Source organism: Phyllostomus discolor, chromosome 15, assembly GCF_004126475.2.
Source record: "Phyllostomus discolor isolate MPI-MPIP mPhyDis1 chromosome 15, mPhyDis1.pri.v3, whole genome shotgun sequence".
In the NCBI taxonomy this organism is placed as follows: domain Eukaryota; kingdom Metazoa; phylum Chordata; class Mammalia; order Chiroptera; family Phyllostomidae; genus Phyllostomus; species Phyllostomus discolor.
Window position 1 is genome coordinate 4,576,061 of NC_040917.2, and position 25,745 is coordinate 4,601,805.

Consider the following 25,745-nt stretch of genomic DNA (forward strand, 5'->3'; position numbering starts at 1 on the left):
TCCTCCCACTGTGTCAGCAGCGAACCCCAGGCTCCTCCAATGCTCTTCTCTTGTCACAGGTCACTTGCAATGAAGAGCTCGAGAAGCACAGACCTTAGGGCCCCGCGAACAGGGGTCCCACCCAGTTCTACGTGACCCACTCAGGGACTCCAGCTCTCCGTTCTAGAAATTCTATTTTGTTTCTTTGAATAATTTTTCAATGTTGAGTATATGAATATTTTTGTTTACCATAGACATACTTTGCTTTTTTTCATTTATCATTGCTTAACTACTCTAAGTCCCAGTCTGGTAGGATTATCTTCCTGGTAGTCTCTTCTCTGCACATGGGGTCACACTTGAATGTTTCTCGGACTATAGCATATCCTGTTGCACTCTCAAGATGCGGGGTCATGTTGTATGCCTCCGAAGAATGTTGACAGATTTGCTTTAACAGGCAAGTTAACTTGGTGGAACGAAAGCTAGAAACTGCACAAATCTCTGTTCGGAGTTGTCATAACAATCACTGAAGTGCTGTGTGACCCCACCCCCCCACATGCACACACAGGGTTTAAGCATCAGCCAGAGACTTGGGCAGGGTTTAGGCACAGACCCTGGGTTCCCCTCTCCAGGCTTCTCCTTTCCAGGATTACTCCTTCACTTCCCAAAGGCCCTGGATTCTATCTTCAGAGAGATTGTGCGTGTTCTTTCGGCATTTTAGCTACCACACAACACTCACTTCACCCACTTTAGGCTCAAAGTCTTAAATTAGAAACTCATCTATACCAATCCCGTTTTCCAAGAGTCTCTTCTCCAGAAACTGCCTGGTTTTGTTGAACTCTCTAGAGCCTTCAGATAAGTAGGGGTTTTGTTGTATGTTTGTTTGGTTTCTAATTTAATACTTGCCCCAACGTTTATTGACGTTTTCTCCAGAAAATGCAGGCTAGGAGGAAGTGTTGAGGCAAATCCGAAGAGAAGCCACCACCACGAAAGTGGCATAGCTGACACACCTCCTGTGCGTGGGACTGCCCTGCACACTAGAGCCACTGTGACTCCCGAACTCTCTCAGCAAAACTGCAGTGGAGACACTGTCACCTCCCCCGACTGCAAATGAGGCCATGGAGTCACATGCAGGTTGAACAGCTTGTCTAAGATCACCAGGAACTAAGTTTGCTTAAGGCATTGGCTCTAGAATCCATGTGCTTACCCACAAAGAAATACAGCAGAGTTTGAACTTCATCTTCTGCTCCCGAGTCCGTGCAAAATTATCTTCACTGCAATTACTTGCTTGAAATTGGTGCTTCAATGTTTGATAAGTGTATTTTTTTAAAACTCATTTATGGTGCCGCAGTGTTTTAAAAAATGTATTTATAAATAATTCATTTACCAGTGAATTGAGCTGGTTGCTTCTTATGCATTTTTGAGTACTCTCAGAGAACAGGGGCTTGTTTGAAGGACAGCTCGGTTGTGTAGGCAATCAAGCTACAATTTTATTTTAATAAATACTGGACTTGTCTGTGTTTGATGTGTTTCTCTAGTAGTAACTACATCACTGCAGTATTTTGTATGTTTAATTACAAGACAGAATATATGTGTAATTTATAAATATGAAACATTCCAAAAATTTCATACAAAATAACAAATTTATCATAAATTAAAACCTAAAATCTATTTAAAAATGTCTCTGGACATGTTATGCACCGTCTTCCTGGCGAGTACTGTTTTCTGATAGAACTCTAGAGGATAACCTAATGAGGTCATAGTGTTCCTTGGAGGAAAAATTTTAAACAATTTTTATATTAATTGTTCAAATAATTCTACTTGTCTTACAAATTATTACAGAATTATTATAGAAATTATTAAAATTATTGCAGAAAATTCAATGGAATAACCAGCCCCACACAGCCACCCTTCCCTCATGCAAACATTTATTCTGTGGGACCCAAGAATATGAGCAAAATGACACTTAACCACAAAAAGGCATGGTCCTAGATAAAAATGTTTTCCTTACCATTGTCACGTAAGTTTGTATTGCTGTGTGCGCATGACAGCATTTTGGACAGGAAATGGTATTGGATTACTTAATTTACTTAATTACGTTAAGAATTTAGAAAGACCTATTTTTAAAAAAATAAAAAGCTTTCATTAAAAAAGCTGATTATGAAAGATTAAGGGAATCAGGTGATATATAGGTTTTCTATCAATTTCAATTTTTCAATTACATTGAACATTCAGTATTACATTAGTTTCCAGTGTACTAGCATAGTGGTTAGACATTTATACAAGTCTAGTACCATCTGACATCACACACAGTTATTAGAACATTAGTGACTATATTCTGTACATTGCACTTTACAACCTGTGACTATTTTTAGCTGCCAATTTGCACTTCTTGACCCCTTCACCTTTCTCACCCAGTGCCTTGACCTCTCTACCATCTGGGAACCTGATGGAAGAATGTTTTTGATACACTGTTAACTTACAAGGAAAGAAACAATTTCATGAAAATTGGCATCACCCTGCTGACACATTTCATTCCAGTAAAAGTGGATCTTCAAGCAAATCTACAGCATAAAATTTACTAAACTGGAGACAGCAACTTAATTGAAAAAGGACTGGCCACGGATCCCCACAGGGAATTCAAAGGAGAGGCGCCAGGAACAGGGATGCGGACACATACAGAGTCAAAGGTGTGCCCAGCACCACTGATCACATGCAACCAGACATTCTCTTTAGCCTGTTGCAATTCTCTGCTCCAGAGGCTGCATAAGGAAGAACAGCTGTCACCCTGGTAAACAGCTGTGCTCCAGTCTCGAGTGCCCCTAAGCGTGGCCGCCCCCACATCCTTCAGACCACCCAAACCCTCTCCGGGCCCTTGCATCTAGCATCGCTGCTGTCTGAGATCCCCTCATTAATTGATGCTTGTGCCAATCTCTGTGTTACATATTTTGAATATCATTTCTGGGTGTAATCAAAACTTCTCTGCAGTCTAAGAGAGAGCCTTTCTCTCCCCAAAATCCAGTATCCCTTGAGTGATTTGACACTGGTTTCTCCCTAAAAGTTAGCAGTCTAAAAGTGAAATTCAGCTCAATGAAATACATTCTTTTTCTGTAGCAGGTTTCTCTCAGTTTTTATTTTCCAACAGGGGTCTTGTAGCTATGCTGGTAGCTATGCTGGGCTTCATAAAATGGTCTTCGACCCTTCACATACCTTACCACCTTCCCTCTGATAGATGCACTCCAACGCAAAATAAAACTGTGCTAACTAAAAATACTGGGGGGTCCAGAAAATCTTACTAGTATTTTTACAGCATAAATTTTAAAACAGTATTTCCAACACTTCTTATATAGACAGAAAATTTAGAGCTTGCCTAGCCCAACTCCATGACTTTGGGGAGATAAAACATCTTTTCAAAAGTTCAAATTTAGAAAAAGCTGCTTAGCAACATCAAAATTAAATTTACAGCAATTTAGTAGTAGGTTGGTATCTACAAAGATAAGTGAAATGACAACGTACACTTTCCTAGCTGCTCATGCGAAAGAAATGATTTTCCTTTGTAAAGACAGATTTGAATTTCAAAGCTGACATACATGAGTAATGTTTAAAAAGCAGGATGGGTTATTCCAGGTAGAATCAAACAGTCAGAATTGAGAAACATTTCACTCCTCTTTAATTTAAGCCTACTCCAAAAACTTTGCATTAAAGATTAATTTTTAACTTTACATAATTCAATACAGTAAGATCAAACCTTGTTCTAACCAAAAATAAACTTGGAAAATTAAAATGTACATAACACATTAGGATCTTTTGTAAAATAAGATTTTAGTCTAATATCAAATGAAAATCACTAAGGTTTCCCTTCCATACTTAGTAGTATGCTATAAAATTTTAAAATTAATTTAGAATTAATGCACAAATCAATTGAAGCCCTAATCTGTATGACACTAAAACATTTTAAAAGTGGAGGACTAATAAAAATGCATTACATCATAATTGACTGCTCATTTTCTGATAAAAAGTGTATTATAATTTTTAAATCTCTTCACTTATCAAAATCTGAACCATGATTAACTACAATAGCAGCAACACACAGACCAGTAAGGGTAAAAAAAAAAAAAAAACAGAAGTTCAGTTTCATGCCTGGAAATAGTATAGTTTATTAAACCATACCCTGCAGTAATTATAGCCCCCCCCCCCACAAGGGAAAAAAAGTCTGACCATTCATCCTCCTGCTTAATTCTAAGCTTTAAAGAATTAGCTAAGAATGAGTAGGTACCCAGAAAGTAGTCACAGCACAGAAAATAGCTTCAGTTACCAAACTCTCTTTCAAAGAACCTTGTCTGCACTAACACGCAGGATAAGAATTTCAATTTGCACAAGAAAATAATTAGCTGCTTGGAAAAGTACAATAGACTAAAGCTGTATCACCATAATTTCATTACTTAAAATATATGAGTGCCAGGCCCTGTCTAGGTAATTCAGTTGGTTAGAGCATTGTCCCAATACACCAAGGTTGTGAGTTTGATCCCTGGTCAGGACACATACAAAAAGAAACCAATGAATGCATAAATAAGTGTATGTTTACATCCATTTATGCATAAATCGATGTTTCTCTCTCTTTTCCCCTCTCTCTCTCTATAAAAATCAATCAATATTTAACAAAATAAAAATAAAACAAAATATATGTGTGCCCTGAAATTTTACTTGCCATAAAGAAGCTTAGAACATGGTACATGGTTAGAAGCTTTTGAAAATGAAATAAAGATTAATGATGCAGAACCATGCATAAAGCAGTTAATTAAAATAGTAGCAATCACAAGTCCCAAGATATAAGCAACACACAAAAGCTCAAAGAATGATATGATTTTAAACTAAAGAAAATAAGAATGAGGATAAATGACATGGATCATCTTGAGGTTAGATTTTTTATTTAAAGTTCTTTATGAGATAGGTCTTCTATATCAAGCAGAAAGTCAAACTCAAGGAAATCACAAGTAAAAGGTCTTATTTCAACAAAAAGAAAATCTCTAGTATCTGTGAAATCAATCATTCATATAGTAGCCACATTCTTTAAAACACTTCATAAGTAAGTACATGAATTAAAAGTACTTGCCCCTTCTGACTTCTCCACCGTGTTCGCCAGCATCTCCTGCAGGGCCCGGACAGAGAGGGACTGCTCCAGCACAAAGGTGCAGATGGAGAGGTCGGGGGGCACATTCTGTGTGAAAAGAGGGAAACGAGTCATCATCATCACCATCATAACCATTATCACTATCACTGTCAACACCACCATCACCAACACCACTATCACCACCAGCACCATGACCAACACTATCACCAATACCACTATCACCACCAGCACCATCACCAACACCAGCACCAATACCATCACCATTATCACCACCACCATCACCAACACCCTCAACATCACCATCACCACCACCACCATCATCTACATCACCATCATCTGCATCATCAAGCATCCAGACCCAATTTGCCTTATGATATTTCAGTTTCCTCACACAAAAAATGAGAATACTTGTCAATTTTTACTATGAGATCAACAAATCATCCCATATACACTGTCTATACTGCTCACACTTGATCCATTTTTAATTTATGGGTAACAATAGCTGCCATTTTAGGGCTAATCTGATAGGTACTGTACTCAGAGTTTTATCAATAATCCCTGTGGTCATCTATGGTAAAGATTAATGTCATCATTGTGTGGACAAAAAAACAGAGAAGTTAGGTTACTTTTCCAAAGTCACAATTACTTAATTTTTCAGACCAAGATTAAGAAGCCACATTTCTCTACATCTCAAGTATTCATTTCTCACTTTTGAATCAGTCAGCTGATAAAAAATGAAAAAGAACAGAAAAACACTTGCCTCAAATTAATGTTGAAGTTAAGCAAATATAAAATTGAATTGATATGAAATGCTCATTTACCCTGGCTTTTCCTATGCACAAAGATAACAATTACTTTGTTTCACTCAAGTGAGATACATTTGGCCCCTCACTTGGCATGTGGCCATTTGACTTCTGTGTATGTGCACGTTTATGTTGCTTTATTTTCCCCTTCATTCTTCTTCCCTTACCCCCTTTGCATCCCTTAAAGCTCCACTCAGATCAATAACCCCACAAAAGCTGAAAATTCCAAGAGGTAAGTACCAAGGAGTGAAGACCAGATGAGAATTAATTGGCAAGTTAGCGAGAACTCTGTCCACGGGGATCAAATGCATTAGCATTTGTATCTGCTTTGGCTCTGGATAAGCAGGGCCTAGTGAGCAGCCAGCTGCATAGGGAAAATGCTCAAAGGAGGATTTTCATAGTAGGAGACATTATAAATATGCTAAATGCAAAATTCGAGCAGGAGTGTGCCTTCATCAAAAGAGCATTAGGAGGATAAATTTGAGAACCTGATGCAATGCATCAAAATGACAATGTATAAGGTTTATGTATGTATTCAATTAAAACACTACCATCAGCTAATGATTCTTATCAGCAGAGAATGATGCTGTATAGTTTTAAGGAAAGATTAAGCACCAGGGTTCCAATATTAAAATAAAAATTATGGATGAAAGAAGCTTATACGCAGACTGCTGAGCTTCCTCATCCCCCATATACCTTCCTGAAGCCCATGTTTTTTTCTGTTTTGTTTTGTGTTTTTTGTTTTGCTTTGCTTTGTTTTGTTTTGTTTTGTTTTAACCAGCTTCCTTCTCTAGATGCCTCTGTCCCCCCAGCATGGCTTCTGTGCTCCCTGTCCGACCTCTTCCCCTTCCCCCCAGATGGTCTCAGCCAGTAATCAAAGGAACCCCACAAATCCAGCACACTTGCTGCATTTACACTCTGTAGTCAGGCCAGTCAGCCGGACAGACAAGGGCTTTCTTTCCAAAATCCTCAGATAGATGACTGGAAGGCAGGAAAGAGACTCTCTTCTACTATGAAATTTAGGAATCAATTCCTTTGAATTTAATTTTCTCAGATCTAACTGTATCAATTACAATTTCTCAGAACAAGACAAATGCTACTGGGAAAAAACTGTTACAGACGTATTTATTTCATTCATAACTAAATTCTGTGATAGTCAACCAACTCTCTAAAAACAAGTGCCTTGATTTGTGGCATTTGCCCATTTCTGTGTATAAACACGCCAATGACTTCTATTTTCAGAGTGTCTAAATTCTAGCAACTGGGTCTCAGGAGTCCAGAAGCGCCAGCCCAGCTCACCTCTGAGCCGATTTCAGACCAGTGCTGCTCATTCTTTCCTTGGGGGTCAGTACAGCATGGCAGTTAAGAGCTTGGAGTCCACAAACAGATCCCCTAAGGAAGAAGCCTGGTCTCACTACTTACTAGGTGTTAATATTTCTCATCTTCAGTTTCCTTCCCCGAAAAAAATGAGACAATAATTATACCATTTCATAGGGTTGTTGTTGAAATAAAGGAGATAACGTAACAGCTAATCAGTGTCTAGTATGTATCAAGAATGCAACGTAAGTGAGCCATACCCATTAGCTAATTTTGTGGGTCTCCGTCTGTGGCATTTATAAAGTACTACTCACTTCTCAGAATTGATTCTTAAGTGGATTCTCGGTTGGGGAAACAGTTTTTGAGACCACAAATCACTAATTATGCACTTACTCATAACACCCAAAATGTTCAGTTTTTCAAGAAAAGGCACATTCTAGAAACATTTGAAAGTCTATACATTGGGCACATTTATATTGTTCTGTGCCAAACTTTGATCAAAATGTCAAAGTCTGGATCTCTGTAGTTTCTTACATTTATTTTAAAGATCCTTGAAAACCACATTCATCTGAAATTAATCCTGGCAAGCTCATTTCATTTTGCCAGGCAGCAACATGCCTGTTACAGGTGTTTCTCCAGTTATTGGGCATTAGTTAGCAAGAGTAAAGGAACAGGAAATGCACAAGGCAACTGTCTCTGAGGGAAACAGCTGGTTCCTCCACCCGTTTTCCCCTACCCTTCTCTGTCACTCTGCCCCTCTGCTCCTGCAGCCCCTCCAAACACACATTCACTCGAGAGACAGCCAAGGCAGCAACAGCTCCTTTCAGGAACACTTGGAACAACGCAAATTCAAGTGCCATAGTGTTTTCTGTCTGCTCTGCTCTGAAGAAAAATGGTCTGGTTATTTTAAGCAACAGAACCATTACTGTACCTTGTTACCTTTTAAAGTCAACTACTAAAAGCATTCCTTACTTTAGATGCATATTCTTCAAATAACTGAGAAACTTCTATAGTACACCATGCTGTGTTGCATTTACAGGAAGCCTGTCTTTGTTACCACCTCCCCAAAATAAACTTGAATCAGCGGAAAATAAAGGGTTGCATTTATTCATCAAAGATCTACTAAGCGGCCTCAAACTGAAAACCAAAATGAGCCCTAACACCAGGCACAACAGATAAATTCTATAAACCTGTATACAGGGAGCTCAGCTTCAAGGGCATTTGCAAGTTATCATCTCTTCCTTAATCTCCACCTTTTTACCCACGTACTGTTACTGAGAACTGTTTTAGAGCTCCAGTTTGAGAGAAGGCCCCTTACCCTTACGAAGAGCGTGCTCCCACTCATAGGACCCCTTCCAGCAACCTGCTTTCCAGGAGGGCGCTACTCAATAGGCCACTCCAGAACACAAGGCCAGGAGCCACAATGCAGCATGGCATAAGACAGGCACACCCATTTCTCATGGAATTAAACTACTTGGTCTGCCTGAGCTCCTATGTAGGCCACCCAGAACAGCACCCAACACAGGCAGGCAGGGGTTCATTCTGGTTTTTATAGACAATATCAATTTTATCAGGATATACAATGTGATATGTTACCTTTGGCAAAGGTCACAAACCTTAAGCTTTGTGTGCCTTTTCTTCATTTTAAAAGACAAACTGGTCCCCAGCTTCCTCTGCCTGACAACCATGATCAATCACAAGGGGGAAAGTTCTTAAGAATGAGCGCCCGGCAGCACCTGGCTTTGCAGGCTCTGAGTGTCGATGGAATTAGGTTTGCAGCTGAGGTTTCCATCCAACAATTTAGCTTCATGGATGTATCTGCCTAAGTCGCTTAAAAACCTACCAAAAACTGCTACTACCTTAACAGACTACACCCAATCGTGTGGGACGACACAAGCCATAGCATAACACCTCTCCCGTGATCACTGTGGGAAAATGCACACCAGCAGACCCTTCCTTTCAGCACCTGGCGCCCTGCTGATACTTCCTGCTGCTCTGCCTGAAAGACCCATCTGCAGGGCTCCAGCTACAGAAACTGGTTCATGAGTAAGTCACACATAAGTAAAAATCACATGTAAAAACATTTTCTTTGTTGAAAGTGCAAACAATACTGAAAACTTGAAAATTCTCTTTCCAAATTTAATTACAGTTGAACCTTAACATGGTGGTGGGGGAGGGGGCAGTCAAACTTATATGCAGATTTTAAGTTTGACTCTCCAGAAACGTAACTACTAGTAATCTACTGCTCACCAGAAGCCTTTCGGTAACATAAAAGCCTTATGATTAATATATTTTGTTTTTATCTGTATTATATACTGCATCCTCACAATAAAGCTAGAGAAAAGGTTGTTAAAAATCATTAGGAACAGAAAATACATTCACAGTAAATACGTTTATTGATACCATAAGTTTACACTGTCGATTTACGAAATTAGGAAAACTCTGTGTGAGCCACCCAGCAGGACAAGCCCCTGCTGGGCAAGGTCAGCTGTGCGCTCAGTGCAGTTCCCTCCCCAGCACAGCCCAGCGGGAGTGTGATGCGCCTGGGAAGGTGCCTCCTTCTCTGCACTCACAGATGTGTGTGCTCGTACACAGGAATACAGATGGGAGTTTACCATTAATGGGCTCGCTTTGTACAACGTACAATTTTTAAAAATCTACTAACATATAATAAAACTCACTGTCTGTCAGTAGATCTGTTGTGTCTTGTCCATTCTTCACAACTGCTAGAGACTCTAGGTGTACCACACCCCTCCTGAAAATCCTTCCAGGTTCCTGCTGAGCAACACTGCATTCTGCTAGACCCCACCCCACCCACTCCACCACCCTAACACAGTGACCTACATGGGAAACTGCACAAAGTTTGAGGGGTTGATCGCAAACTATGACACCATCCATTTTGGGAAAATGAAGCAAACGTGCATACAGGGACACAGGCATTTTCGGCCCTAATGTCAGATCTCTGTGTTTTTCTTTCAGTAATCCTAATTTCTAATAGGAAGACAAGCTAATTTCCCTTTTTAAGCTGCCTTTTTTGACTTCCGGCCAACGTGGAGGCATAGGTAGATACACTTTGCCTCCTCACACAACCAAAAGGACAACAACAAATTTAAAAACCAGAACTAACAGAAAATCAAACAGTACCAAAGTCCAACAATGAAGGTGTTAAGAAGAAATGTTCCTTCAGACTGGCAGGAGGGGCAGAGATGGGCAACTGGGGTAGAAAGGACTCACAGCAAGCAGCATCTAGAAGACTGGACAGGGGGAGCGGTGACTGGTGTTCTCACATTTGTGTGCAGATAAACCGGGAGGAACCACTGGGAAGCGAGACAGACCACAAAACCCAGGGTTCCAGAGTAGGGAAATAAAGCATCAAAGCCTCTGGCTATAAAAACCTATGGGGGTTGAGGCGGCAGGAGAAACTCCTAGCCTCACAGGAGAGTTCATTGTAGAGACCCACAGGGTTCCAGAATGTATACAAAACCACCCACCCAGGAATCAGCACCAGAAGGGCCCAATTTGCTTGTGGGTAATTCGGGGAGTGACTGAAAGCCAGCGAAGAGCCAAGCAAGCGGCACTGTTCCCTCTCTGACCCCTCCCCCACATACAGTGCCACAACAGCAGCAACATGGGTTGTCCCGCCCTGGCGAATACCTAGAGCTGTACCTCCTACAATGCAACAGGAGCACTGAGACAAAGAAATACAGCCCAAATGAAAGAACAGATCAAAGCTCTATTTTTAATAGAACTAACCGATGAAAAGATAACCACCTCATCAGATGCAGAGTTCAATACACTGGTAATCAGGAAGCTCACAGAAATGGCTGAGTATGGTTGTAAAATAGAGGAAAAAGTGAAGGCTATGAAAAGTGAAATAAAGGAAAATATACAGGGAACCAACAGTGATGGGAAGGAAACTGGGACACAAATCAATGGTTTGGACCAGAGGGAAGAAATATTCCTTCTTCTTTCAACCAGGAATGTTGAAGGAAGAAACATTCAACCAGAACAGAAGTAAGAAACAAGAGTTCAAAAAAATCAGGAGAGGCTTAGGAACCTCCAGGACAACTTTAAACATTTCAACATCCAAATCATAGGGGTGCCAGAAGGAGAAGAGAAAGAGCAAGAAATTGAAAACTTATTTGAAAAAAATAACAAAGGAGAACTTCCCCAGTCTGGTAAAGGAAATAGACTTCCGGGAAGTTTAGAGTCCCAAAAAAGTTGGACCCAAGGAAGCACACACCAAGGCACATCATAATTACATTACCCAAGATGAAAGATAAGGAGAGAATCTTAAAAGCAGCAAGGGAAAAGGAGAAAATTACCTACACAGGTAATTCCCATAAAGCTATCTGCTGATTTCTCAAAAGAAACCTTACAGGCAAGAAGGGGCTGGAAAGAAGTATTCAAAGTCATGAAAGGCAAGGACCTACATCCAAGATGGCTCTATCCAGCAAACCTACCATTTAGAATGGGAGGGCAGATAAAGTGCTTCCCAAACAAGGTCAAGTTAAAGGAGTTCATCATCACCAAGACTTTATGATATGAAATGTTAAAGGGACTTATCTACGAAAAAGGAGATAAAAAATATGAACAGTAAAATGACAACAAACTCATGGCTATCAAATTGAACCTAAAAGACAAAAACAAAAACAAACTAAGCAAATAACTAAAACAGGAACAGAATCACAGAAATGGAGGTCACATGGAGGGTTATCAGTGGGGTTGGGGGAAAAATGGGGGAAAGGGTATGTGGAATAAGAAGCATAAATGGTAGGTACAAAATAGGGGGAGGTTAAGAATAGTACAGGAAATGGAGAGCCAAGGAACTTAAATGCATGACCCATGGACATGAAATGGGGGGGGGGGCATTGTTGGTGGGGAGGTACAAGGTGGAGAGGAATAAAGGGGAGAAAAAAATGGGACATCTGTAATAGCATAATCAATAAAATATACTAAAAACTGCCTTGATATACATTATATCAAGTTGATATACTGTTGATATACATTATATTAGTTTCAGGTATACAACATAGTGATTAGACATTTAATACAATTTATGAAATGATCACCTTGATAAGTCTAGTACCCACCTGGCACCACACACAGTTATTACAGCATTATTGACTATGCTCCCTATGCTGTACATATATCTCTGTGATTATTTTATAACTAGTGATGTGTAATTCTTAATCCCTTCAACTTTTTGCCCATCTTTCCAACCCCTCTCCCTTTCATCCAGCAACCATCAATTTATTCTCTGTATCTATAATTTGTTTCTGTTTTGTTTGTTCATTTATTTTCAGGTTCTACATATAAATGAAATCATATTGTATTTGTCTTTCTGTTCCACTTCTGAGTATTTATCTGAAGAATTCCAAAACACTAATTTAGAAAGACATATGGATGGACCCCTACGTTCACAGCAGCATTATTTACAATAGCCAAGACATGGGAGCAGCCTACGTGCCCATCAGTAGATGAGCAGATGAAAAAGCTGTGGTACACATACACTATGGAATTCTACTTGGCCATAAAAAAGAGTATCTTATTGTTTCCAACAATACGGATGGACCTAGAGGGTATTATGCTAAGTGAAATAAGTCAGACCCCTTTTTATAGTGCTCCAAATAACCTTGAGGTAATACAGAAATATCTCAAAATCATATTTTGAAAATTAAGGACGTTTTGAATCTGGATAGTTTGGCCACATACAAAAGTGGGCAGGTCACTGTGCCAGAAAATATGGGACACAGGTTCAGTGCATAACTAACCAAGGGACCTCAGGTGAACCAGTCCAAGCTTCCCCACCTGTTAAATGGCAAAATACTTATTGTGTTATGACCATTCAAGGCCTGACAGTATGGCCTTGGCCTTCACTATATTCAAGCAGATGGAATAATATTCATGGAGCCATGGGGATGTTTGGCATGCCTTTATTCAAGGGTAGGCAATCCTCTCACCCTGCAAGCTGCTTGTGCCCCTGCATGTCTCTGTGTGGCACATTGCATGTCACTTGTCCCCTTGTGTGGCCCATATCATGGCACCCAGCAGGGTGTCCCTACCTGCTTAAGTACCAGAGACAGACAAAGCTGGCAAAAAGCCAAAAAATTATGTAACATAGCATGATTCGGCACAAGAGAGCCCACTTCATGTTATGGGAACCATTTACTGGACCCAGTCTCAAGGCTATGAGAACACTGGTTATCAGGCCCACTCAAGGTTATGGGAGAACTGCCTCCCTTAGTTACCCAGACACCTAGGTGAGGAAGCCAGACTGCCTCCACTTACCCTACACTTATACTTCAAGGAATCATTCTGAGGTTCAAAAAAAAAATAAATCAACGCGCTGTAAGCTGTGTTATCTGTAAGTAATAACATGTAATTTTATCTGCCTAATTTAAGAAAAGCCTAAATCAAATTAGAAGCTCCGAGTCACAGAGACATAAACTAGGCGAAAAGCTGCTCATCTATCAAGTACTTTAGAAGGGAGCAGATGGTCTGAGGTTGGGGCAGATTTGTTTCTGCTCAGCCACCACCTGCTCAGTAACCTCCAACACCTCACTGTCACCACAGAAGGTCAACTTCTCCTAAGCCACTGGGATACCAAACTGCATCTTCTCCAAAAGATTAAGTTGTCATTGTTTTAAGTTGCCAACTACAAACACGAACCAGGCAAAATTTCACCTACCAGATGGGAAATGTTTAAAATGTTTACATATTCTCCCATCTCAATAAAATTATGGTGTACCCACTGACTATATGAAATACTGCAGAAAGGAAATGTCAGGCAGGATATAAGGAACATCTTAATTCACTTTTTCCCACTATATTCCTCTGAATATCCAATGACAATGGTTCCCCATGTTCCCAGTGTGGAAGAATGGTCATTACCACACCTTCCCACTTCTCCATGGGGGTTCATTGTCCTGGACAGTTTTCCTTCCCACATACCTTTTCCCTTCACCCCACTCTGCACCAAAGGTTAACATGATACTGCCTTAGAGAATGAATTAATTCTTCCAGATCAGCTTTACGGAAGACAAGCTAAATGTAATCGTAACAGATGAAACTGACATGTCTGCATTTCCCCAGGTGTAAAACCTTTGAATCCCGTGGGAGACACTCCAGTCATTCCACTTGGCATCCTTGATAGGCAGGTCCAGGTGGGAGAGGCTATCTCAGCAGGTTGAAGTGGCTGGTAATTGGCAACACATCCCCACTACAAATGGTCACAGCAGTGCCAATTTAGCACTTAATTATGAAAACCCCTAGTGAATTAGGGTTTCACACAATTCCGTCAGTGTTCACTCTCCTATCTTCTGTAATACACCGTCCTTCAAACATAACACTAAGTAGGTATAAAGGCTATCTAATTTTTTTACAATTAATTTACCATGCAGATGACTCAAACGTGTCAATGCAAGTCTGGAGGTAGAATGGTCTGTCATTACCCAGTGTTACCTCTCTCGTTCTCATGTTACAGCAGGATTATTGTCCCAGGTCAAATCTATTCACACCCATCTTGAGTGGGAGCCATCAGTGGTGAGAACACAATTACACAGTATTTTGAAAGCAAAACACTCAAAAAGAAACCAGTGGAGAGACTTCTGCTATGAACTAAATGTCAAGATAATATGCAGATATCCTATTTTTTCTTCTTTAAAACAATTTTAATATTGACACTACTACAGATGTCCCTGTTTTTCCCCCTTTGCCCACCTGCACCCAGCCCCCGCCCCACTTCCCTCTGGCCCTTACCACACTGTTGTCTGTGTCTATGGTCACATGTGTATGTTCTGTGGCTGATCCCTTCCCCTTCTTTCATCCAGTCCCTTCTCCCCCATCCCCTCCCCTCTGATGGCTGTCAATCTGTTCCATGTGTCCATGCCTCTTCACTGTTCATCAGTTATTTTGTTCACTAAATTCTACCCATAAGTTTGATCATATGGTGTTTGTTTTTCTCTAATATGAAGATATCTTAAAAGTCACATATGCTACCAGTGGTTTATGGGATGAACCTCCTGCTTCTAAACATTGCTAAGTTATACCCATCCATCAGTCACAATCTCAACCAAGCCTTACCCAACTCACTCTCCAAAATCTAAGAAAAGGCTACTTAATTTATATTTAAAACACATAATTTCTAGCATATAAATATACTGCAATGATGTTCTGGGAAGATGGGCTTCAAGTTCCCATATCTACTGTTAAAAAAGCTACAGAGTCTCACCAGTGAATTCAGAGTCTAGAGCTCTCTGTGGAACCAATAGTGTGGGTAAGTGGATGAACAAATCAGAAGATCGAACAGGGGAGTGGAAACTCTGGGACCACAGCTGTAGTGTAGGAAAGCACAAAGTATACTTCAAAGCAAAGTTTCGCTCTACTTGAGAGAGATTTTTTTAGGAGTTAGCAAAACCCACACATGTTCATCACATACACAGTAACTACGCTGTCCTGACAGCAAGTGTACAATGATACTAAGACAAAAATAATGGCAGTCAGAATGAGGGGCACATTAGCCTCCCTCCCTGCGACAGGCCAGCAACCCAGGGGCAGCGTTGAGTTCGGCAGAGCATGCTGTGAACATTCCTGAGGGTCACCCATGTGGTCTCCAGGGCCTTTTGTAAAAAGGTTTTAGGTAGAATCTATTCATAGGTTCATTGCCTGGAAGCACTTGGTACAAAAATAATTTTTACCATAACTAGGTCAACTGATTCACCGGCCACATGACCTTTGCTACCCTAACCATAGTCGCTTGTCTCGTATTCTCCTTAAAGAAGGGGGGACAATTCACACAAAGCTTTGGATGAGGGTGATGAGCAGATTCTGACTTCCCTAGAGCCCCACATGAAGTCAAAAGGAAAAGAAAAATGTGAAAACAAGAATCAGGGCTTCCAAATCAAGTTACACAGGCATTCAGATGATGTCTTCAAACTCAACTATGCAGAAGAATGCGGCAAAACCACACACAGACCAACAATCTCATTATTTAAAGGAGTCTCATCCTGTGAAAATATGCTGGATAATTCCATCTAAATTACTTTTTTAAATTTATTTTTAGAGAAAGAGAGGGAGAGAAACACTGATGTATGAGACAAACATCAATTGGTTGCCTCTCACACTCACCCCAACTGGGGACAAAACCTACAACCCACGTGTATGCCTGACCTGAATCGAACTGGTGACCTTTAAATCTACGGGCAACATCCAACCCAATGGCAACACCCAACCCAATGAGCCACACCAGTCAGGGTGTTATCTCAATTAATTTACAATGGCCAAAGCTAAGATAACTATTTAGTACCTCTCTGGAAAAAAATCACTGGAATAAATTCAACAGCATCACTTGGAACTTCAAATCTGGAACTTCACATAAAGATACAGACATTTAAGACCCTGGAATTCTTACTAAAAATTCTGCTGGAAGAGAATTTCTACACAATTTCAAAAATATAAAAACAAAGAAATAAACAAAAACCATGAGACACAGTTATGTAAATAATAATGGGTATACCAATTTTTTCAAATATTTATTTATTTATGGGGTTCAGGGAGGGAAGGAGAAAGACAGGGAGAGAAAGAGAAAGGTCGATGTGAGAAAGAAACATCGACCAGTCATCCTTCATATGGGCCCTGACCAAGGACCAAACCCACAACCTAGACATGTGCCCTGACCGGGAATCAGAACCACGGCCTTTTGGTTTGCAGGACAACACCCAGGCACCAGAGCCACATCGGCCAGGGCTGTACCACTTTGTAAGTGCCCTCCGTGTGCTAGGCCCCAGTCTTCATCAGCTTCCACAAGACATCTTCCCCACTTTGGAAATGGGAAAATGGCAAGTCAGAAAGTTAAATAACTTGATCTAAGCCAGAAACTATTCACAGGCATATCTGCTTAGCCTAAAAACCACACTACATTTCCTCCCACAAATTAACATCGGCTTGCTTCCCAGCTACTTTTCATTCTTTTTGATTCCTAGTCCACTGCAGCTAATATTAATTATTAATAAATAAACCTACATGAGACAGTGTGTATGCTCTAAAATTGCTCACATACAGAATCATAGTAATGAGTCCCCCAAATTCCATGACTTTGGCTCAAAGGACATTTTAGAAGCTTATAACCTGGTGTGAGTCCCTCTGGGTGTGCACTGCCTGTGGCAGAAGTGTAACCAGATGCTGGAATGACCGTGCCTCCCAGAGGGCACCTGTGGGAATGCGGGATGAGGGGATCTTTCCTTTGCTGCCAGCAGACGAGGGTCACCACTTCACTGCAAGATGGAATACCTGCTAGTTCAAGAATCTTGATGAGAGACACACAGTGAAATTAGAAGACTAAGCCAGGGTAGGTACCTGAAATTTTAACCCCCAGACAGGTTATACGAAAATAAAACTGGACATACATTAGAGAGACTTAACACTGATACAACAAGAGGTGATCAGGACATGCTCCAGAATCCCAACAACCCACACAAATGAAACAAAGCTGAGCTAACAGAGCATGCACACATGTCTTTAATAGAATGTGCAATGAGTTGGTGATCTATAAAAATATAGACTCACCCTGTGTTGAAACAAAATATGCACTCAGTCTGTGTACTAACAAAAATCATTCAGCCACTGTTGCAAGAAAGGAAGCATTCTGTCTGTGTTCCAACACAACACACAGCCTCTAACAGAAAAATCTCACAACCACTGTTCTCATAAAACGAGTACTAAGTCTGTGTTCCAGCAGAATATGCAGTATGTGTGCTAACACAAAACTCAGTCTTGTGTTACAAAAGAACACGCACTCACTCTGTATTCTAACAGAACACACATTCAGGCTTTATTCTGACAGAACCAGCACTCATCCTGGGTTCTAATGGAAGACGCAGTCAGCCTATGTTCTCACAGAACACGTGTTCAGTCTGTGTTCTCACAGAGCATGAACAGCCACTCATTCTATGATCTAGTAGGAGTACCCAGCCTGTGTTCTAATAGAACATGCAGTCATTCTGTGATCTCACAGACCATAAACTCAGGCTCTCTTCTACAGAAGAGGCACTCATTTAGTGTCCTAGGAGGATGAACACTCAGCTTGAATTCTAATGGCAAAAACACAGTCTGTGTTCTAACACAGCGAGCACTCAGTCTGTGCTCTAACAGAAACAGCAGTGTTGTAACAGAACACACACTCAACCTGTGTACTAACTTAAGACACATTCAGGCCATGTTCTAGCCAAACAAGCACTGAGTCTATTTTCTCTACCAGGTGACACACTCAGCCAGTGTTCAAACACAAAATGCCGTCAGCCCGTGTTCTAACACTACAATTACCCACCCAGTGTTCTAACAGAACATGCATCATTCTTTGTTCTCACAGACCACAAACTCAGTCTCTCTTCTACAGAACAAGCACTCACTCAGTGTTCTAGGAGAATGACCTCTCAGCCTGAATTCTAACACAGAACAAACACAATCTGTGATCTAACAGAGCATAAATTCACTCGGTGGTCTCACCGAGCAAAGACTGAGACTGTGTCTAACAGTTCACTCACTCATTCTGGGTTCTAAAATAACAAGTTCTCAGTCTGTGTTCTACAGAAAACACTTGGCATTTTTTCTAACAAAGTAAGCACTCAGTCTTTCTTTTAAAGGAACACACCTGTGTCCCAACAGAACAAGACCTAAGTCTGTGTTTCAACAGGGCACAAACTCTTGTGTTCTACTGTATTATATAGCAACTCACCCTGTGTTCTAACAGAAACAGAAGTGTTAGAACACACACTCAGCCTGAGTCTAACAGAATACACACTCAGTTTTTATTGAACTGAACTAGCACTCATCTGGGTTCTAACAGAACACTCAGTCAGTCTGGGTTCTAACAGAACACGTATTCAGCCTGTGTTCTCACAGAGCATGAACTCAGTGTGTCTTCTCACAGAACACCATCAGTCTGTGTTCTGTAGAATGGGTACCCAGCCTGTGTTCTCGCAGAACAGGCAGTCATTCTGGGTTCTCACAGACCATAAACTCAGGCTCTCTTCTTACAGAACAAGGACTCACTTAGGGTTCTAAGAGAACAAACAGTCTGTATTCTAACAGAGCAAGAATCAGCCTGTGCTCTAACAGAATACACATTCAGTCTGTGCTCTAACAGACTACACACTCAATCTGCATTGTAACAGACAAGCACTTAGTTTTTGTTCTAGCAGAACAAGCACTCAGCCTGTGTTCTATCAGAACACATACTCAGACCGTCTTCTAACAGAACACACTCTCAGTCTTGTGTTCTCACAAAATTTGCACTCACCGTGGGTTCTAATACAATGCACCCTCAGCCTTCATGCTAACAGCTCCTGCACTCGGTCTGTGGCCTAGCTGCATCCTCACTCAGTTTTGTTCTCACACAATACACCCTCAGTCTGTTGTAATGAATATGCACACCCTCCCCTTTCTAATGGAGTAAGCGCTTGTCCTTTTGTGTAAACAGAACTCATTGTGACTCTTAGTTCTAACATATACTTTGACTCACCAGGGGCTGTAGGGAACAGAGAGTAATCAAAGGATACTGGGACTCTATCCTAAGAACACTAAAACACCAATACAAAAGAACCTTTGCACCCCGATGTTCATAGCAGCACAATTTACAATAGCTAGGTGCTGGAAGCAACCTAGATGCCCATCAGTAAATGAATGGATCAAAAAACTATGGTACATTTACACAATGGAATTCTATACAGCAGAAAGAAAGAAGGAGCTCATACCCTTTGCAACAGCATGGATGGAGCTGGAAAGCATTATGCTAAGTGAAACAAGCCAGGCAGTGAAAGACAAATACCACATGATATCACCTTTAACAGGGATCTAAACAACAAAACAAAACAAAACAAAAAACTAGCAAAATATAACCAAAGACACTGAAATAGGGGATAGTCTGACAGTGGCCAGAGGGGAGAGAAGAGGGAATTTCAGGGGGGAATGGGTAGGGATTACAGGAACAAATTTGGAGGACACATGGACAAAAACTAAGGGTGGGGGGTAATGGGGGGAAGGGGGGAGGGTTGGGTGGAGGGGCTGGAACGGGAGTAGGGGGGAGAAAACTGTACTTGAACAATGATTGAAATAAAAAAAAGAAAAAAAAAAAAAAAGAAAGAAGACTATCAGCTGGTTACATGATGAACTCAAGCCACAGTGCGACATCTTTTATGTTCAAGGATCAATTCAGAAAAGAGGAAAAGGTTTATGATCTATATTTTTAAAGGATATTAGGGAACTTTCCCTTATGTCCAAGTGAGGAGACTGGGGAATCCTCTCTAAAAAACAAGCTGGGTAAAATGAGTAAAAAGGTGACCTTTCAGAGCTATGAGACTTAATCAAAGGCATCTAACAAACAAGAAATATTAGTGCCTGCAAACTGCAGTTCAGGAAAAGCAGCAAGGCTCCGTGGCATCTTTCCGAGGCTGCTGCCACCTGCAGAGCACTGGGTGGAGGGCCCACCAGCTGTGCTGCCTCAGGGAAGGAGCAGGTGCCAGGTCGATGCACTGTCTGTGAAAGTGACACTTTCCAGGGAGACCCGACAGCTCTTCTAGCCTGACTCAGGGTACTGCTGAGTGAAGCTGAAATGCACCAAGCACTCCTGACCACTCCTGACTAGCCCTGAAGTGGTGGCATGCACTGAGAGACACACAAAGCTCCCAGCCAAATAAAACCAGAGCGGATTTCAAATGTCTGAACTTCAGCTGCCTCCTCCACCCATCCACACACAGGACCTTCCACATAGAACAGGGCCTTCCTGCTCCCAGCCTCTGAACACAACCTCTGGGCAGTCCCTGCCTTAAAGCAAGCAGTGCAGACAGGGTAACCTCTAGGGCATCAGGCAAAAATGAAAATGAGAATCAAAAAATCTAAGTGCAGCAGCAGCAGTAACAGCAGTGCCCACACATCACAGGGCAGATCTTTCACAGATTTCGCCTTGGCAAGCCACTAGCAAACAGAAACGGCAACCACTACCTTCAAAGGAAAAACATCAGAAATCACAGTTCCTACAATATCATACCTAAAAAGTCTAGTTTTAGCAAAGTTAAAGCACAGGCAAAAATACATACAAAACACAGGAAAGTGCAACCAATGCTAAGGGAAAGTGTAGTGCAGAAAAAAAGGTCCCTGGGTGTCTCAGGCATTGGCGCCACCAGACAAAGGCTTCAAATAGCCTTTGAACATGTTTTTTATAATATTTAGCATAAAGAACTAAAGGAAACCATGTTGTAAGAAATAAAGAAAAATCCGCTAATGGATCAACAAATGGAAATTCTCAGTAAGGATACATGAATTAAATAATGAGAACCCAATGGAAACTGGGTTCTCTTTATTTAAGCACAAAAACTCAAATAATAAATCTATTAGAGGGTCACAAGAGAAGACTGGAGATGAAATGGGAAAAGAATCAGTGAACTGAAATACCAGCCAACAGAAACTATTCCCCTGGAAGCACGAAGAGAAAGATCATGGAAACAAGTCAGCAGAGACTCAGAAACCTGTGGGACAGCATCAAGTGCACATGTAACGTGAACCCCAGGAAAACAGGAGAGAGGAACAGGGACAGAAAATACTGCTACAGAAATATGGCTGAGAACCCCCAAATCTTAATAGATAATGTTCGTTTACACACCCAAAAATCATGATGAGCCCCAAATCGGACAAATAAAACGGGGTGTCAACGTGACACACTCACCATTTTACACAAAAGAAAGAAAGAACAGAGAACAGCAACCAAAGCACACAGCACAAGTAAAATGGCAAACGTAAGTCCCCTGTGTTAAAAAGACAATGTCATGCAGAGAGGGGGAAACGTGAGCCTTAAAAAGGAGGGAAACACTAACATTTTTGACATCAGCGAACTTGCCCTTCTATTAAGTGAAATATGCTGTGCTGGGAGAGATAAATACTGCATGATCTCACACACTTCTACAACAGTCAAACTCAGAGGCAGAGCACAGCAGTTGTTGCTAGCGGCTGAGGGAGGAAATGGAGAAAAGCTGGTCCAGGGTCATAAAATTTCAGTTATGCAAAATGCGTAACTCTGCAGATCTAATGTACAGCACAGTAGTTCTAGTTAATAATGCTGGACTGTATACTTGAAATTTGCTGAGAGACTTGATCTTAACTGTTCTCACCACAAAAAAAGTAACGAACCAACTATGTGGAGTGATGGATACGTTAATTAGTCCAATTGTGTCATCATTTCACAATAAACACATACACCAAAATGTCACATTTTGTACCTTAACTGAATAACGATTTTTAGTTTTCAATTACAGCCTAAATAAAGCTGAAAGGAAAACCACTGTCTAAAAAATTAGGGCCAAGCCCTGATCTGTGTGGCTCAGTTGGTTGGGCATCACCCCACAAACCGAAAGGTTGTGGATTTGACTCCTGGTCAGGGCCCATGCCTGGGTTGTGGGTTCAATCCCCCGTTGGGACATGTACAGGGGGCAACCAATGCATGTTTCCCTCGAACATCAGTGTTTGTCTTCCTCTCTTTCTCCCTCTCTTCCCCTCTCCTTGGAATCAATAGAAAAGAAAAGAATTAAACCAAGGCCAATTTCTCTACCTGGTACCCATCGTCTGGATCCACACTCCCTTTCCAGCCTGTACTCAGTGCTTTTTATAAGTAGGCTAAGTTAGATAACTGCTTTTCACAGATATACTTCCTTTTCCCACCTTGTATCTGTCCAATGTCTACTCATCTTTCAACTGTAAGCCCAAAGACTACCTCGTCCATGAAGCATCTCCTGCCAGAAACTGCCGTACAGTGTACATCTGTGTACACACTACTTCCTAAGCTATTGAGACTTATCCTCCATTACAACTTGTTATGTATCTCGTTGAACGCTCTTGATAGTGTCACCTGTGCTTCATATTCAGTCCATTAGAGGAAAGTAATTTTTGTGGCACGTCACATATATCATCTCATTGCAAATAGACCACTGAAAAAATATTGGTAAATATGCCATGGAAATATATTTAAATTATTTTAAATATTAACTAATGAATTTTAAATAATTTAGATATGACTTCTGAAGGTAAACATGTTAAAATAATGCAAACTATAATATTTTGATGATGATCTAAAATTCTAATTTATGCAATCTGAAAAAATCTTCATAGGATTGAACATTAAAAAAATTATCTGCACATAATTCAATTGCATTATTTCAAGATCCTCAATCATAGAAAAATTAAACACACTAATACATACCCACTCCATTCACCTGTAGGTTCACTGTAACTTTACAGGAGTAAGTTATTTGATGATAAAAGTACACACTTCTAAATCTCCTATTTATTTGGCAAATACCACAGTATAAGTCAATGTTTGATGACAGTTTAATCCTAGTACAGAGATACTTAATAATGAAATCACCCATTAAAATAACCCCCATCTATTTCCCAGAAGGGAATCCCAGTCTCCCTGAGTTTCATCCACATGAAGCACAGCTGTGTTCACACCCACAGGTGCAAAGACAATGCAGGCTCCAGGGAATTTCCTGCTGCCCGCCAAACTGCCTCCTGTTAGACTGACTTCCCCTGCTGCACAGAACACCTTCATTAAAGACAAGTGTGCAGCAAGCAGTACACTGTGCCAGGGATCTCAGCAAAGCCTCCCCTCTGTCCTATAGAGCCTGGTCTTTGAGCACTAAACTGCTCCCACTTTTTTACTTCCTGCCATACCTGTGATGCTATCCATCTTAAACAGCTCACACTGAATTGACACATGCTCATTAAAACTAACAATTTATTTGGCATAGTATACTCAATATGGTTTTCTAGTATTATTTTAGCCAGTTTGATGATGATAAGAATAAATTTTTTCTCAAAGAAATGTGACATTTGGTGTTCTACTGTGAAAGAAGACAGAGTAAGAAGTTTCTAAATATTTTTCAGGGACAGGGCAAATCATGATATTCAGGCTCCATGTTCTTAAACTGTATTTAGTTTTGGGAGTAATAGCTCTCAGGATCTGTATAAACACAGGAATGGGATGGACTCCAGCATTAAAGCACTGGGTGTTTCAGGAGCTCTGAAGCTGACAAAATGCTAACAACTATGGAAAACAGGTGAAATTCAAAAGAGCTTAATAAATAAGATGAATGACTAAGTTCAAAAAGCAAATAAACCAATATATCAAAGGTCTGTCAAGAAAGTATCTAGCCATGTAATGTGAAAAATAGAGACATTTACTGAATAACATACAAGAAACATTGTACATAGGACAATGATGACTCAGTCCCCTTCAGAGTAGGCACATTGGGACCTCACACAATTCTCCCAATTGCCATTTGCTGCCCTATTATATTTTCATGAATCTTATCAACAATCTGAAATATCTTCCCTTTCAAAGGTGATTTTGATTTTGGAAAAAGCCAGAAGTCACAGGGCACCAAATCCGGGCTGTAGAGGGGCTGAGTCACCTGGGTGATTTGATGTTTCTCCAAAAGCCTCTGCACAACATGTGATGCATGAGCAGGTGCATTGTCATGATGAAGCTGCCAATCACCAGTTGCCCACAGCTGCAGCTGTTTTTGTCATGTTGCATCTCTCAGCCAACAAAGAACACTGAGGCAGTACTCCTTTTGAACTGTTTGGCCTGGAGGGGCGTACTTGTGATGGACAACACCCTCCCAGTAAAAGAGCACAGTTAACATAGTCTTGATCTTGCTGTGGCTTTGCCGTGCCTTTTTCAGGTGTGGAGAACCAGGCGACTTCCATTTGGACAACTGGGCCTTTGTTGCTGGATCATAGCTGTTGACCCACCATTCATTTCCAGTTATGACTGTCTTAAGGAAATCTGGCTCATTGGTAGCGGTTTGAATCAAGTCCTTAGCGACTGCAGCACAATGTTCCTTCTGCTCTGGCAGCAGAAGCCACGGAATGAATTTTGTCACAACACATTTCCTGCCAAGATCTCGGACCTAGTAGTTTTTGGAATCCCCAGATCAGCTTCTGTGAAGTTCTCACACTGTCAGTCACCGATCTTTGCTGACTGCAGCGCAAACACATTCAACATTCTCAGGTGTTCTGCTTATTGCAGGCCTCCCAGAATGTGGATCACTTTTAACAGATTCTTGACCATCTTCAAAGCATTTGTGCCACACTTTTATTTATGCTGTACTCATTGTATCATCCCCAAAAGCCTTCTGAATCACCCAAATAGCTTCTGTGGAGGAATATTCCAGCTTAATGCAAAATTCGATGCAAATTTGTTGCTCTACTCACCCAGTCATTTTGAATGTGATGGCCACACAGTACACATGCTCACTCAACAGCGTTTACCCCCATCACTGACTAGTACAGTGAAGTCCTCATTGTTCACACATGCACATTTCAGTCGACTCTCCTTGGCTGCCAGGTTACATTGATGCCACACAAACTGTTCTCATTATAACAACAATGGCTGGACTTTTTCCTGGACAGACCTCAATAGAGGCCAAAACACAAACATATTCATAATAGTAATTTCAGAATTATTA

General features: G+C 40.9%; 1 protein-coding gene across 1 annotated transcript in view; it reads right to left on the reverse strand.

Annotated features, from left to right (window-relative positions):
* The window catches only part of RYR2 (ryanodine receptor 2), a 533,272-nt gene that overhangs the window by 348,002 nt on the left and 159,525 nt on the right, over positions 1 to 25,745 (reverse strand). The window contains 1 exon segment of the mRNA XM_036016051.1: positions 5,090 to 5,194. Within this exon segment, the coding sequence (XP_035871944.1) occupies positions 5,090 to 5,194 (105 nt within the window).